General features: G+C 39.9%; 1 protein-coding gene across 2 annotated transcripts in view; it reads right to left on the bottom strand.

Annotated features, from left to right (window-relative positions):
* Nucleotides 1-975: 975 nt before the first annotated feature.
* Nucleotides 976-16386, bottom strand: part of neurl1aa (neuralized E3 ubiquitin protein ligase 1Aa) — a 101239-nt gene continuing 85828 nt past the window's right edge. For both annotated transcript variants that reach the window (XM_072657402.1, XM_072657403.1), the window contains exons 5-6: nt 7325-7474; nt 976-6554 (exon numbers count right to left, since the gene is read on the bottom strand). In XM_072657402.1, coding sequence (XP_072513503.1) covers nt 6313-6554; nt 7325-7474 — 392 coding nt within the window. In that variant the 3' untranslated portion in view covers nt 976-6312. The remainder of the gene's footprint in view (nt 6555-7324; nt 7475-16386) is intronic.

Genomic DNA, 16386 nt, shown 5'->3' with positions numbered 1-16386 from the left:
AGATCAAATGCTAAAGAGTCCTACTGCTAGGAGTGTGTGTAATAGCAGCCTGTCTCTGTAAAGTTACGTAAATTACGTTTTATTACAGTATACTGCACAGCTTCTGTGACAGTTCCACCAGTTTGACATACCTTGACATTTTTTTATATTTCACCTACCTAAATCACACTGGGCCTCATTCATCAATGATCTTTCCATTGTCTTGAGGAGTTGTATCAGAAAGTCAGATGTTTTTAAACTGCAGAATTATTCACAGCTCTTATAATAATGGATCCCATTGTTCCCCTAAAATGTCTAAATCTTTATGAAATCTGCAGAGGTGGGTAGTTGGTTTAAGACATTTCTTTTTAAGAACTGGTAAATCAGGCCAAATAATAGAGAAAGTATAAAGTGCTACGTAGACTTATATTCAGCACCAATAATGTGAGAGAAGTAACAATGTCAATAAACAAGGATCAGGAAGAACTGTAGATCTCATCCAGTACAAATCTGGTTATTCAGGTATGATCCAGTACCTAGTTTGGTTAATCGGTCATCATCCAGTACCTGGTGGAACTTATCAGTCAAGTTAGGGTTACAGTTAGGGTTTGGTTAGGGTTTAGTTTGGGGTTAGGGTTTGCCCTAAATCTGGTGTGATTAGTCATCATCCAGTACCTGGTGAAATAAAAATGTACCAGCTGACAACGTAACATTTTTTAAAAACACAACATTGTTACTTTTGAACATGTCAGTGTTTGTTTAAATGTATTCTAATGTTAAACTGTGTTTTTACAGCATAAACACACTTGCTGCCCTGATCACTGGTGATAAACACTTTGCTTCAGAGCTCCAGAGATTTAATATATTATTATTGTTCTGTCTTTATAACAAATTATGACCATTAATACAAATCCCACTCTCTTCCACTTTCTCCTAAACAGCTGTAATGAGCACCGAGCAGGAGAACAGTGAAGAACAGGAGAGGAACACAACGTGTCTGAAACACATTTGGAAAGTTTATTGACACAATCATTTTATGACTCACACTAAACAATGCTTACAAACCAGTCACTGACTGCGAAACTAGCTTCAAAATAAACAACACGCTGGACATTTTCACGATGGAAAAAATGCATTTCCACACTGACCAAAACTGCTCTAATGGGGGAATCGCTGATGGATTGATTGATTCATTGAACTCTTGAGTCTCTGCACTTGGTTCAGTGGGGAATCATAGCCATGTGTTTGGTCCCATTGTCCACCAATGGGTAGTGAGTGAACAGAACACGGTTACATGGAGAAATGGAAGGACTAAAGCATTCAGTGTTTAAATGAACTGATGCAGTGGCTCCTATTTTTGTTTACTGGTACTGTATCTATAGAAGAGGCTTTTTAAACCTAGAATAAATAAGAAAAACTAATGCAACCACCGAAAGAAATCACCATATTGCTTTGCATTGGTGATAAAAATGTTGCTCTCTACAAAACTGAACTTTACAATCAAAAAGGTCCAATAAAAGGAACGCTAGACTGTGATTTGTACCATATATTCTAAAGGTCAACACACCATACACTACATAAATAAGGTACATTATAGGCTCCACAAAGCCAGCTGTAGTGTATTGGGACTGCATGCCCTTATGTAGGTCCTCAGTACAACTAAATAAAGCAAAGAACTCTTATTAAACCATTCCAATGTATTTACTGTATGTATGACAAACTAGACTATACAGGATACCTCTGCTTTGGACGAGTGTAAAATTCATTATTATACAGGACGAAGGGAACGAGCCTGAATGACAAAATAAATAGTCATTTTCTTCAACACTTGGTTCATTTCTTCTATCATAAAACTATTTCATTTTGGGACAGGATTATCACACTTCCTCCATCCTGGATCACTAATTTGGTCAGAACATCATCATAAGATGTCATATCTCTAATCCCTGGGATAAAGTGGGTTTAGAAATGTACAATCAAAGACTTTTTAAAGTGACATCAAAACACAAAGATGGCATACAGCGTGCAAGAGACTCTCAAACTAGAGGGGGAAAATACAAAACAGTTGGAGTTCCACTGAACGTTTTTAAAACTGAGCGACTGATTTTCAAGTTATACGTGACCTATTTGTTCCCTTCCAACCAAGCTGGCAAGCTGTTTTAGCCCAAAAATCCACCAGCGATACAAGACAGAACTCGACTGTTACTAGTAAAAGCTCAAATTCAAGGTCTCTGTAGTGCAATGTTTCATAGAAGAAACTCAAATTTCCAAATCAGCTCTCAATTATTAGAACAAGTAGAGTACAACTGCAGTACTATGATCTCCATATTGACTTGTGTTTAGTAATGTCTAAGCTTAGAGGTATCTTAGATTTTTTAGTCTATTCAACCTAGCTGAGGTTATTCTTGAGTAAATAGTGAAGCACTTTTGTAAGTCGCTCTGGATAAGAGCATCTGCTAAATGCCCTAAATGTAAATGTAATTATTAAAGTTTTACTAGTAATAATATCAGATCTACAGATCAAAAGACATCCTGACTAGTCATGTTAGCAGGACGACATACCCGAAATGTAACTAGTCATGTGTTACTATTGATTTACATATAATTTCACTCTCTTATCTATTGTAGTTTTCAAAATCTCGAATGCATCGTACAACTTGTCAAAACTACATTGCAGCTACACTATATGTCCAAATGTTTGTGGACACCCCTTCTAATGATTGCATTCAGCTACTGTAAGTTGCACTGTAAGTTGATATCTTTAATTAAAAGTGTAATTCTAGATGAGAGAATTAGATTCAGTGTAAATCATGGCAACATATGACTAGTCAAAATGACATTAAGGATGTGTCATCCTGACAACATGACTAGTCAGAACATTTTTATTCTGTAGATCTGTTATTATTACTATTGAAAAATATATGTTTTTTAAACTAGCATGTCTAGTAATAAAGAACTGGATTCGTCTTTTTACTAGTAAACACTGAGTCACGACTTCGCTGGTGAAAAAGCGGCCACACCTCCAATTCCACACTCTTTCAAGATCACATCTATTGCTTTAAGCATTATGCTTTTAGAAATGACTGCACTGTTGATACGTAAGCTAATCAGATCACAGAAAAAACATCACCTACAAGCTCTAGAAGGACTTTAAAAAACAGGGCAGGTTGGAACTTACAAAAGCAGCCTGAAAACTAAAGGGATTTGTACATTACCATAAGATTGTGCTTATCTTGTACCCGGAAGAAATGCGTTCGTGATTGTTTACTTTAAAGCCCCATTAGGATATACTGCACAGTATAGCCTCGCAGGTACAAGATAGCCATCATCCTCTTTTGTTTTCAAGAAATACATTGCAGTGTAACCCAGAGAGGAGCACGGAACAAATACAATCATGATTATCAACCAAACCGTAGCGAAGCGTTTAAGAGACACACCTTTGATACTGCTATTCTAGAAGTTCCGGTTATCACCAATTAACATAAATTAACATTCAAAAGTGAATAACCACTTCAAGCGACGGTGCACAGCTTAGAAATATAGTGTTGCTGTCATGAACACCACGTCTTTTTCAGCAGAGGAGAAGAAGAATGACTGGGCTTTCCACCGCCTCGACTTAATTATCACAAGACTGGGGGCTGAATTGTCACTGCCTAGAATACATAAGAAGGACATCCAGCTTCCAAAGTTATATACAAAAAACCTAAACTGCCCTAAACCTTTCTTATGACAGCAGCGATAAAGTGTACAAGAGTGGCAATGTACGACGCACGTCTTTTTTTTCAAGCATTGCCTATAAAAGAGCTGGCTAATGCTTTAGCAGCATAGATTTTAGCCCCAGTTGTCACAAACAATTTACACAAGCTAGCCACGGCCACTCACTGACAGTGTCCTTGCTATGCAGTTAAAGCACTGCAGTCTTTCATAGTTGAACAGGATAACTAGTGCTGGACTCATGATCTTAAACTAGGACACACAGTGTCACTGATGCGGAGCACCAAAATCTATTTAAGTACAAGTCAGGATCATGAGATGCTGTCATGGCATTTTCCAAATATATGATACCTAAATTGGTGTTCATAAAGTTAGTGGACCCTTGCTCTATGACTGTTGTCTTCTATTAAAATCAGAGCAAAGGGAACTCTACATAGTGCCAAATACGTAAGATTGAATGTTAGCACTGATATAATAAAGTCTATCAGTGATGATAGTTAATAGACCATGGGGGCTTGGAGGTCAGAGCGCTGGGTTATCGATCGCAAGGATGTGGGTTCAATACCCACATCCATTAAGCTGCCACTGTGGGGCTTTTCAGGAAATCCTTTAACACTCTCTTTTCCAGGAGTACTGTTGTATGCCTGATCCTGTGCTCTGATCTCAACTTTCCAAGCTGGGATATACAAAGAGAATGTGGGTGTACTGGAAAATTATAAAGACAATAAAGGTTTGTAATTCATAGAAAACTGTCCCAAAGCCTAGCACTGATTAGCTGCTGATTAACTTCAGTGGCAGATCAATGAGAATCAGTGTAAATGTAACTGCTTTAACATTGTAATGGGCTCCATACACTCTTTCAACAATGTTTAGATGAATGCTGAACGCACCCTTTTATTAAATATAAAACTACATTTACCCAGAAAGGCTGGCGACAGAGGCGGCATTATTGTGACATCTCCAGTCCATCCTGGACTGTTCAGTCTATGGCTAAAACCACTCTGATTCGGTCAATTTCCTTAAGGCAAACTGATTTTGCTGAAATCCTCCCCTTTGGCCTTTGGGGGGACTCATAGGTCAGCTCCTATTTAAAGAAGGGGCGAAAGTGAGTCAGTGTAATTAACCAATTCAATATTTTTTAAGCCTTCAATTTTTTCAAGATTAGCAGGAAAATAAGCCAGCATGTAATATCTTCCCATTTCCATTCCTCACAGCTGAAGCCAGATTTGCTCTGCTTTTTGATTCGGCACTGGCCTAGAGTAGCCGGAATCCAGCAAGACGCCACATTTTGGCCTTGAATAAGGAGGGTACCCAGTGAAATATGGATTAACTCGGCAAATCAAATAGCCTCTTGCAACAAATGATCCTTTCATTGTTTAAGGCCTCAAGGCTATGTTCTTTCGCCCGTGATTCCCGTCTCCATGGCGATTGCATGTGTGGAGCACTTCGGGAAGCTTGTTTTGAACACTCAGAAGGGCGAAACTGACAGAGTTTGTGGTGAATGCAGCTTTGATTACAGCAGCACGTCTTGGTCTAAAATCAGATTACATTTGAAAGATGTTTTTCTCTCAGTTGGAACGCGTGTTCCAGCGCCTGTTCCAGCTCCTTGCATATGAATCTGCTTAATTAAACCTGTAGTGTTTGAGTGACCAGTCAGCTGCTGGGTTTTTTGGACACTGTGTCAAATTCTGTGTTGCTTACCAGATTCTGTTGGACTTTATAGCACAGCATTATACATCCCCAGCAGCAGCAGCAGCAACAGCAGCAGCAGGAGCACAACGCTGACTCCACATGTGACAACTGAGGCTTTAGATTACATTGCTTAACACAACATCGCACTGTCATCAGTCCTTGAAGGTCTTTGCACCAGTTAAACTCAATAGGGCAATACTGACTTCAGAGCGTGGAGCAACAGCAAGCTCTCCAGAGAAGTAGCTTAAGCACTAGATCTAACACGAGGCTACCGCAAAGCCTGGACGTTCTCTACGTGTGTGTTTTATCCCCTCCTCAGGTCTCAGCTGTACACAGACAAAAATTGTGACCCTGAAACATCTGGCGTGATGGAAAGCGTCTTCGTTCTGAGAATGCCGGAGAAGATAAAATCGACTTCCCAACCTGTCATCTACGTTAATTACGGCTTCCAGCTAGAGGACTCTGCACCTACGCAAGTGGACGAGACTGGCAGAGTGTCGTATGGCTCAAAGAGAGGGGAAACGAAAACGGGAGACGTTCCGAGTGTGACGTCTCCTGAGCATTGTCTGCAGCTTCCTGAATTGTTTGAGGTTATTTACATGATTTCTCTTTCCTTTCCCTTGTGTGTGTGTGTGTGTGTGTGTGTGTATGTGTGTGGAAAGCTTTAGTCAGAATCTCAGCCTCCTGTCCTGAGTTGCGACACGACCAGTTGCCGTAGCAACAGGGGCTCGCGCATGAAACACTAGAGAACTTTTTGCGGATGGATGCCTGAGCCTTCGAGGTCCAAGGTTCAAAAGTCATCGCCATGGGAACAGAAAAGCCCATGAATTTATGACAAGGAAGTCCCTGAAGTGCGACGTCTCCTTCCCCAACGTACTAGGGTCTCTTTGTGTCATCCGTATGTGTTAGATAAGTGAGACATGCCTCCTATGTGCTCCTGTAGGTCTTTATAATGTCTTTAATAGCCCTCCTACAGATCGGACAGCAGGCGTTGGCCATCTTTTTGAGGCGCAGGCCGCAGGTGTAGCAGAGACACATGTGACCGCAGGCGTAGATGACCGTGTCCACGGTGTTCTCGTAGCAGATGGAGCACTCGTCTGGCCATGAGCTGGAGGAAGAGGGGAAGGTGGGGGATTTGGGGAGGTTGATGGGTGAACTCGGGTTTGTTCCTTGGAAGGGGGGAGGTGGAGGGAAGAGAACAAAAGGTAAAAAGGGCGGAGAAGAAAAAAATATTTTGTAAATATTTTTTAGTCAATATGGAAGAGAGAACAATACATAAAATACAACTCAAGCTCTAGAGAAAACCCCAGCCCTACTGCAGCAATAAAAAAGTTATACAGACCTGCCACTACCAATTATGCCACTGTTTTCTGTTCCGATACCAATGTTGCGTATCGGTCAATATCAAAACTACTACTACTGAAGCAGTTAAGATGTGCCCCTAAAAGTATGCTATCATGCTCACACTTCCTAAATTCTCTTCTACCCCACAGAACGAAACACCCAGGCAACATGTGGGATCACATTTGATCCAGCCTCTGATATCCACACCAATATATCAATATTAGTAATCAAGTTACCTACAGCTTATTTCGATGACAAATTAGCCAATCCGAACTTGAATAAAAAGGCCTAACTATAATATATATATATATATATATATATATATATATATATATATATATATATGTCTAAAAAGAAGCCATATTGTACAATAGCTAAGAATGTCAAAAGCCAGAACTTCTGCTTTTGAAATGGTTTAATAAAGGCCTTAAGCCTCTTATGTAATGCATCATACTGAGAGTATGTGGCAAAAAATGTTAAGGCACCAAAAAAGCCCCCCCCCAAAAAACAGTATACCTCAAAGAAAAAGAAAAAAAAAATCAACCGTCGATTTATTGATCAATAGGCCAAAAATCTAAAAAAGCCTCATGCTCACCTCCGACTGAGCTGCAGAAGGCTCCGGAGCAGCCTCCGTTCAGTGTGGGCTCCGAGCTGCCGCTACAAAGGCCTCCTCCAGGAGAGTGGGGTGAGGATGAGGGTGAGCCAGGGTTGGAGGGGCCACGAGGATCACCAAGGTGGGTGGAGCCTACAAAACAGAATACAGAAAAATAATGTTAATGAAGGAACTGTTGAACAGGAAAAGTGTGAAAAGAGTGGGAAGAGTTTTCCTCCCACAGCTCTGGCATTTTATTGACATGCCTGCCTGTTCAACCTAAAATAATACTAAACAGCTTCTGCGTGCAGCGCTGTGTATGTCTGAAAGAGGGCTGCAGCTAACTATAATCCTATTTAACTATAATCAGTCTAACTGTTATGCACTCTACAGTCCCACTCCCTTTGCTGACACCATCAAGTCTGCTCTTCCCTTATGGAGGAAACACAAGAGAAGTCATAAACTATAGTATTGCATGCAGACACTAGTGCATGTGGAGAAGTGCTGCCAACAGAATAGGATTCTCTGGAGGAGATAAACATGAACTTATGGGCACCATGCCTAATGCTAGGCGTGGGCTAGAGGGGTATAAAGCCCCCTAGCATTGAGCTGTGGAGCCGTGGAAGAACTGTGTTCTCTGGAATGATGGTTGATGCTTCATCCAATATTTTTGAGACAAGTTGGGACAGTAGAGACAGTAGAGACAGTTACTCCAACAAAAGCAGGATAAACTTATTTAATATCATTGATTTCAGAAGAAACAATGACAGAGCAGGTGTCCCAATACTGTTGTCCATATAGTGTATGTGTGGAAAAGACCACATGTAGTCAGTGGCACCTCAACTTTAAAAATCTGTGACATTGTTTTCATAATTGACATTAGGGATGCACTGATGTGGGAACTCTGCTGGTATCTGGAAATGTTCAAATCTGTGAAAAGGCTGATGCATAAATAAACTATTTAAAATGTCGAAATTAGGACTGAATCTGTCTGGATTATCAATACAGAGAAGCATAGCATTCATTTCTGTAGTTTTACAAATACAGGTATTTTGGTGCAATATCCCAGAATCACCTAAACCCAACCCCTGTAGTGGGGTCCATGAGCATCAGTTTCAGGAGAAAACGTCAATCATTTGTTTTCATAAGAAAAATGTTGTGTATTCTGGAGCACTGTGAGATGAAAATACAGAGGTAATTGCTCGGAAAGTTTTCTCAGCAGTTCAAAAACTATGCAAATTCAAGCCATGTCCAAAAATCTCATGTTGAGACCCATAACTATTATAAACAAAGCCAGGCTAAACATTGTCCATCATTTGTGCTCTTCTGGCTCCATAAAGGCGCACAGTGTTTGGGCCCTGATGATTGCCACTTGTGGTACAATTGGATGCTCAGCGTTCATAACAGTTATGACCATAAAACCAATGTGTTCTACACCATTTTCAGACCAGCTCCATACTGTTCTGGTTGCTTACAATGATCATTACACAAATGAACCTTTTTCCACCCACCGTTAGAAAGCTATTGAAAAAAAAAATGAAAATAAGAAAAAATGAAAATCAACTTCAACGCTCAAGTAATGGCTTTCTTTTTTCATTTCAGTGACATTATCTTAGTTTTGATTGGCCCATAAAAAATGATCTATTATATTACATATGTGGTTTCGGCTGATGACATGAGTTGCTGCTGAGGAGAGAGGAGGCCTCACCCGCTCACAAATCTACACTATTCACGTGAAGGGCACATTCATCACTCAAAACAGTGCATTTTGCATGTATGTTACTAAATTCTGCACTTTTGGAGAACATGTTATCAATGTTATTAAATGTCAGTTTGAAATATTGATCAAATCTAAGTATACAGTACCGTGCAAAGGTTTTAGACACCTGTGAAATCTTGAATGAAAAGCTCCTTATCTGGACTGTAAGTGTCTATTTGCTCCATAAAACACTAATATTATAATAAATACTAATAACATTCGTACAGAAAGCCGTGGTTTTACATCACTATGTTCATTAAAACATCTCCACAGCTCTCCTAAGAGTCTTATTAGTATTATTTATAGTGATCATCCAACACCTGGTTTGGTGATTCAACGCCTAATGATGTTAAATCAGGTGAGCTGCTGATGGAATTAAACACATCCACTGGTGGCTGGAGGTGTTTAGAAGAAACCTGGAACCAATCCTTGTTCTACAGACTAGCTCACCAGATCTTAATGAGAACATCTTGTTCCTTTTTACTGTATTTATGTTTGCTTGCATCTGTTTTAGTCTGGCCTGGAGTTTCCACAAGCAAAAACTCTCTTATTGCTTTGATTATGTATGGGAAGAAATCATCATTATCACTGTATCAGTGTAGATCCCTAATTGAGACAAATGACTTTCAGAACTGATCTTTTTAAGTAGAGACTGATCATTCCAACACAGATCTAGCCAGAAAGTTGAACATAATAATGAATGGATTTAGACTAATATGTATTTTAGAAATTTAATGAACAAGGTGATTATGTTCTCAGTACTGTAGTCTGATTCCACAGAATTCACACTAGCCATGTATTCACTGGAATCTGCTTTGCCAACAGAACTCCAAAGGTACTGTTATGCCAGGGTGGGGCCAGTGCAGTTCAATGTTTTCCTGGCTGTATGAAGTTGATGCTGGAATCTGAAAATGACACCTCTTCAGGGAGGAACAGCACCATTAACACTGCAGTCAGATGACCAAACAGGGCAGCCAACTCTTTCCGCTGTCTGGGCAACATTTTAACCAAGGTGACTGATCAGCACTTCTGCACAAAGGACTACAGATGAGGAGGAATCAGGACACACAATGTTGGATTATCAGTCATACTACTGGAAATAATTCATTCTAAAATGACTTAATATTGAAATTAGTACTACTGCTATTATTATTATTATTTTAAGATTCCTAGAAAAGAGGTTGGATTGAAATTATGTACATAAACAAGCAGAGCAATTAAGTATGTCCACAAGATCAGACACATGCACGAGAGTCACAGAAAGAGCCATTATCTTTAGCAGTAAGCACAACCTCTCAGGAGTTTGTGCTTACTGTAGCTTCATCCAGTATCAGATGCCAAGCAGTGTGAGGTTCCACAAGGATCTATATTAGGTCCAATAAAGGTGTGGCCCAAGTATGCATGTGTGTACTGCATGTGGACAGTCAGGCACATGTTTGCAAACCGCACGTCCTCCCACAGCCTGAGCCTTTGTTAAGCAGGAGAGCAAGCTGAGGGTTACGTGGCACAGAGAGTGTTCCCCTTCAAATTCTGGCATGCCATCGCACCGTTCGATCATTCCACATAGACAGGTTTAAATCCCCCTCTCAGAGTCAGCAGCAGCTGACCCTGGATTGCAGGGGCCTGGCCCTATCCACACCTTCTCTACCAGATTAACAACAGGGAGGAACAGAGATAGAGAGAGAGAGAATCAGAGATACGTGAAGAAAGCCCACCCATTCCACAGACCTTGGCTATGTGTGTAATGCAAAATATGTGTCACTATGGCTGCAGGCCTGAACTACATAAGCAGGATGCAGAGCACGACCTGTAAGCGACTGAACATGTTCAACAACTTAATGTATCTGTGCTTCCAGTGGTTTTCAATATCAATGCCACCCTGATTGACACTTACTGTATTTTATATCATTCCAATGTAATTATGTAATTAGATATGTAATTAAGTTTATAAGTTTATAAGTTTAAGGGCATTTTTACACCTATAGTTGGTTTGCTCTGGTCCGGATCTGGTCCACACAGGATAAAATTCAAGCACACGAAAATGTGACACAACAAACTACATGAGAACGTTCTCTCTGCTTATTGATCAGAGCAACGGCAGAGATGGCCTTTATTCATTGCTGTGGTAAATATTTGAGCAGTATACCAGGTTGACACATGGCTATGGGCACCAGCTAGCTCCAGCTTGCGGAGTACACCTCGATGTCAGGTCATGTTCTTACCACAAACGAACTGCTCCAGAGTTCATTTAGGACCTGGACCGAGACCACCTCTTGCCAGAGTGATTTTTGTATAACTTGTGTAGCTAACAGAGATTGCTGACAGAGATGTGCAAATGCACACACACATAGCTTGTCTAGTCCCTGTAGAGAAGTATGACCGATAGAGTAGGACTTTCTGGAGCAGATGTACATGATCATATTGGCACTATAGAGGGGTACAAATGCCCCCTCAATGCCCTCCCCCAGCATTGAGCTGTGGAACTGTGTGGAACGATGGTTCTCCATCTAAACTTTCTGAGTTGGGGAGTTTGGGATGAGTTGGGGTGGTGCTTATTCAACCTCCTGATCTTACTAACACTCAAATGCAATTAAATCCTCAGAGCAGAGCTCCAAAATCTAGTAGAAAGCCTTCCCTGGACAGTACAGGCTGTTCCTGCACAAAAGGCAGGATGAACACCTTACTAATACTCTTGATTTAGGAAGGAATAAAGAATGCGCAGGTATCCCAATTCCCAATTCAGTGATACTAATTTAAAAAGGGTGCTTCTGAAGAACAAGACCATTGTTCAGACTTTATCTTGATTATGAGGGGCTTTGTGGTACTTCCCATTTACTGTAAGGCATGGTAGAGTGCGCTGTGTGTAGCCTTGGCTAGCCAGAAGATGTAATCACCAGGTAAAGAATGTGTGCAGAGGAGGAATTTCATTTAATACCACTCAGACAGAGACATCCGTATTGCTACAGACATGCCTTCCCCTCGTGTTCTCTCTCTTTCTCTCTCTCTCTCTCTCTCTCTCTCCCCTGTACAGCAAGTAGTGTTAATATCAGGCTGAGATGCAGAAGGAGGTGGAAACTTGGCCCACAAGCCCGAATAGATGATGTGGTGTTTAGGAGCATCGGTAACTCATCGTATGCTGTCTTTTATAGTTCATTACTAAACCAATATGCTGTCTGATATGGGGACAGTCAGTGCATGTGCCATTTTTATGTACTGTGTCTGAGTGCTTGACAAAAAAAAAAAGAGAATTTGACATTTATAAAAAAACACATTCTACAAGCTTTGATATAACAGTTACAATATATAGTCTCTAACATTTTGGATACGCATCACCTCACGTTCTGACCGTATAAAAATAAGAGAGAGTGTGTGTGTCAGCACTGTGGGGGAAGTAATCAGGTGTCAGAACCCTCATCAGAAAGGACAGACATGAAGGGACCATGAGAAAGACCAAGAGGGAAGAGGAGACATGTTGGAGTCAGTGTGGGTGGTAGAAGTGTTGATTTGAGTGTGAAAGCTCTCTATGACAGGATGCATAATACATCGCCTCTGATTAGCCTGTCCTCTTCACCATCCCCGCGCCATCACTCCTGCTGTCAGCCTATCAGTACAAACATCAGCAGCATGGCTTGCCTACAGCCCCTCATTTATAATACAAGACTGTGTGGAAATTTTGGTCTAAATATTTAACTGCTTTTTGTTGAGATAATGAAAGCCAGGCCACACACATACACACACATATACACACACACACTGACACTCCAACATTACTGCCGTCCAGTGGAGAAAATCCACATGTTCCAAGTTTAACTCAAGATAAGAATCGGCAGTAATAAAGAGCGCTTGTTCACTGGTATAAATTAAGCACTTCCTTTCTAAGATTGCTGCAATGCTCAGGCATTACAGTAATAAAATGTTTATACAAATGTAGTTCACAGAACACCCATTAAAAATAACTGTCATGCTTTGAAGACTACTGAATCAATAGACGCCAAAGCAGACAGGGCCGAGGAAGAGGGAAATAAATGTTGTTTATGAAATATAAACAGTACATATACAATTCAGTATTTCTGGATGACGTCAGTAGAAGCCAATGGGAATGATTTTACATTTATATACTGACAACATGTTCAGTGTACATCAGTAGAACTTGTTAGATTTACACAGTAACAGAAATGCAGTAACATTATAAACTGATGTAGCCTTAGGAGTCTTGCCCAAGGACTCTTACTGCTATAGCATAGTGTGTCAAACCCTACTACTACATACTATGCTACACCAACAACTACATATTACTATAAATACCAATTACATTTCCAATTGAATATATATCAAGTTCCAAAAGAAATCAATAGAATGTATTAGCATATATAGAAACAATACTTCTGCTATAGAGCAACAGAATTTCTGTTTCTGTATTGTAAATTGTTATGTTAATATAATAAATAAAAAATATATTAGAAATCAATGGAAATTATTAGGTTAACATAATATATTTCTCATTAGAAATCAATGGAAATTATTAGGTTAACATAATAAAATATTTATTAGTAACCAATGGAAATGGTTAGATTACTATAATATATTTCTCATTAGAAATCAATGGAAATTATTAGGTTAACATAATAAAATATTTATTAGTAACCAATGGAAATGGTTAGATTACTATAATAAATTTCTCATTAGAAATCAATGGAAATTATTAGGTTAATACAATAAAATATTCTTTAGTAGTCAAAGGAAATTGTTAGATACTATTATACAATTCTCATTAGAAATCAATGGAAATTGCTTGGTTACTATAAAAAAATCCCATTAAAAAACAATGGAATTTGTTAGATTTATAGAAATGTAGTATTAATATAATAAATAGTCAATTTAAAAAAAATTATACCAATAACATGTCCATTAAAAATAAATTGGAATTGTTATTCTAATATAATAAAATGTGTTAATACATATTTTTTTTCATTAGAAATCAAAGATTTCAATGGAAATTAAGATTGATTTATTTAGTTTGATACAGTAATAGAACTGCCATTACAATGGAAATGACTACCAATAGAAACTGTTATTTAAGTTAACATCATCTTTAACATCTAAAGTTACAAGAACTACTGGCCGGTGACAAAACTGTGTCACCATCACCAACATTTCATGCTAGTGGCACCTTAGATGGGGTGCTACACTGACGGTCCCTTCATTAACATATTAAGCTCTGCTTTCACACTGCAGATTAGAGAGTTTTGCAGGTCAGGCTCAGGGCACTGAATACAGTAATAGGGAAACATCAATAGAGGCAGTTCAAAGTCGATCATTCAGCCCTTCAAACTAGCTGATTAAAACCAGTTGAAAGCCATAACAGCATAGCCTGAAGCAGCTCTTGCTCAGTGTCCTCTCCTGCATCTCTTTCCACCGGGATAGCTAATATTTTTAGATGCTATTGTCTTTGGCAGGAAAGCAGAGATGACACGTCAGGGCTGGCTGACGTCCCTCAGTAGCCGCTTCCTAATTGCAGGCTGGCATAATAAGACAAGCGAGACCGCCCATGTCTCAAGCTATTACAGCTCTGATAAAGACGCTCACATCCCACCAATAAAAGCCTAGCCTCTGGAACTGCTGCTGCTGTGAGGCATTCTGGGTTGGCTGCTGTAATGATGTAATTGAAAAGCATGGGCTAATTGATCAGTCGGGGGTCCTGACGAGCGGGGTAATGGCTAGCCTACGCACACCTGGATGGAGAGATGGACAGGGGCGGAGGAGGTATGTGAGGGGTTAGTCTATAGTCAAGTTGCCCAGCAATAAGCAATAATGCAATAAGTTTCCTAGAATGATGTCATTTGTGGGTACTAGGGGCAACATGGATACTAATATTGCACAAAGATATATACATTTCCCATTCACTGAGATGAGAACAGGTGGTCCCCTGTCTTCTACCACCCCCTTTCCCTCTTTATAGGACCCTAGTGAGATGAATGGGGTTGGCATGACAATTGGGGGTGTGTTAAAAGATTAATGCGCTCCAAGAAACCCAGACAGGTCACAGAACGCCCACAAACCCTCCTGTCACACTTCCTGTTATTAGCCCAGTCTCTCTCTCACTCTGTGTTTCGCCCTCCGTCTCTCTATCTGCAATACCTGCTTCATTTACTTTGACTATATATATATATCTCGTTTCTGTGAGTGAAGCAAGGTGTGTGGGTGGCAATCATGATAGATTCAAGTGCATTCGCGGCCTTAAAAGTGAGTAATGAATACCCAGACTGCAGAACAGGGCACTCCGAAGTGATTGCAGCTGGTGGCGATGACTTTATGAACCTGAAGGTAATGTAGGAATATTGACAAGCGTTTTGACATCTGAGTCTACCAACAGAAGCCATTAACCTAAAAACGTTTGATTGTATTATGTCTAATGTCACACAGGCAATTCAAGACTTGGCTCCTTTCACACATGCATTTTTACCTAGGAATGTGATGATAATTAAATGGGAAGTGTGAATGCAAGCCAGACATCTAGGTAGATCCACGCAGCAATTTACCCTGTGCTAATTTAAACCCAGTGCAGTAGCTGGGAGATCAGCCGGAGAGCTCACGCATGAAAAGAAGCTGTTTGCTGTTCAAGTGTAATTAGTACATGATTCAGAAATGAAGGAGCTGTTGGCTGGTCATGCTGAGGACGCAACGTCCTCTTTACTGGGACTGGGGCAAGTTTGAACAGTAAAATACTGTTTGAGAGATGCAGGTGTAAATGACGCAAAGCTCAAGTATTGCCAGTAAAAAGCACCCTGGTACTGTTCCAGAGTTTAAGTGTGAAAGAGACCCTGTAGTTCCCATAAACTCAATAATATCTGATGTTAACATTGTCCATGGTGAAATGGATCAGCATGTGTTTTTTATGACTATATAAAAGAAGCATAGTGTTTCCCTTATTGTTGGATGCACCGGGATTTGTGTAAGATTATGCACCAATACTAAATGGTATTAGCATTGCTATGAGCTTTGTATTGAATGCTTAATCACCGTAACAACAAAAGGCGACTCAAATGTGAGAAGATGGCATGAAAAACTTTTTTTTAAATCAAGATTTGTTTTGTACAATTTCAGAGTAGGGAAAAAATAAAGGGAGTGCCTCAAGATATTTGAGCTCTTAGATAACTTGTTAGGGCTATGGCTTGTTCACAATCATTGTTTGGAAAGGTCAGGTGATGGAAAAGCTGGTGAAGGCCAGGTGATGCTTTATAAATACTGACTTAACAAACCTTACCCCAACAATCAGCAGCCATGGGCTCCTCTAAGCAGCTGCTTA

Source organism: Salminus brasiliensis, chromosome 15 (assembly GCF_030463535.1).
Source record: "Salminus brasiliensis chromosome 15, fSalBra1.hap2, whole genome shotgun sequence".
Classification (NCBI taxonomy): Eukaryota; Metazoa; Chordata; class Actinopteri; order Characiformes; family Bryconidae; genus Salminus; species Salminus brasiliensis.
This window is presented reverse-complemented; position numbering and strand designations above follow the sequence as displayed.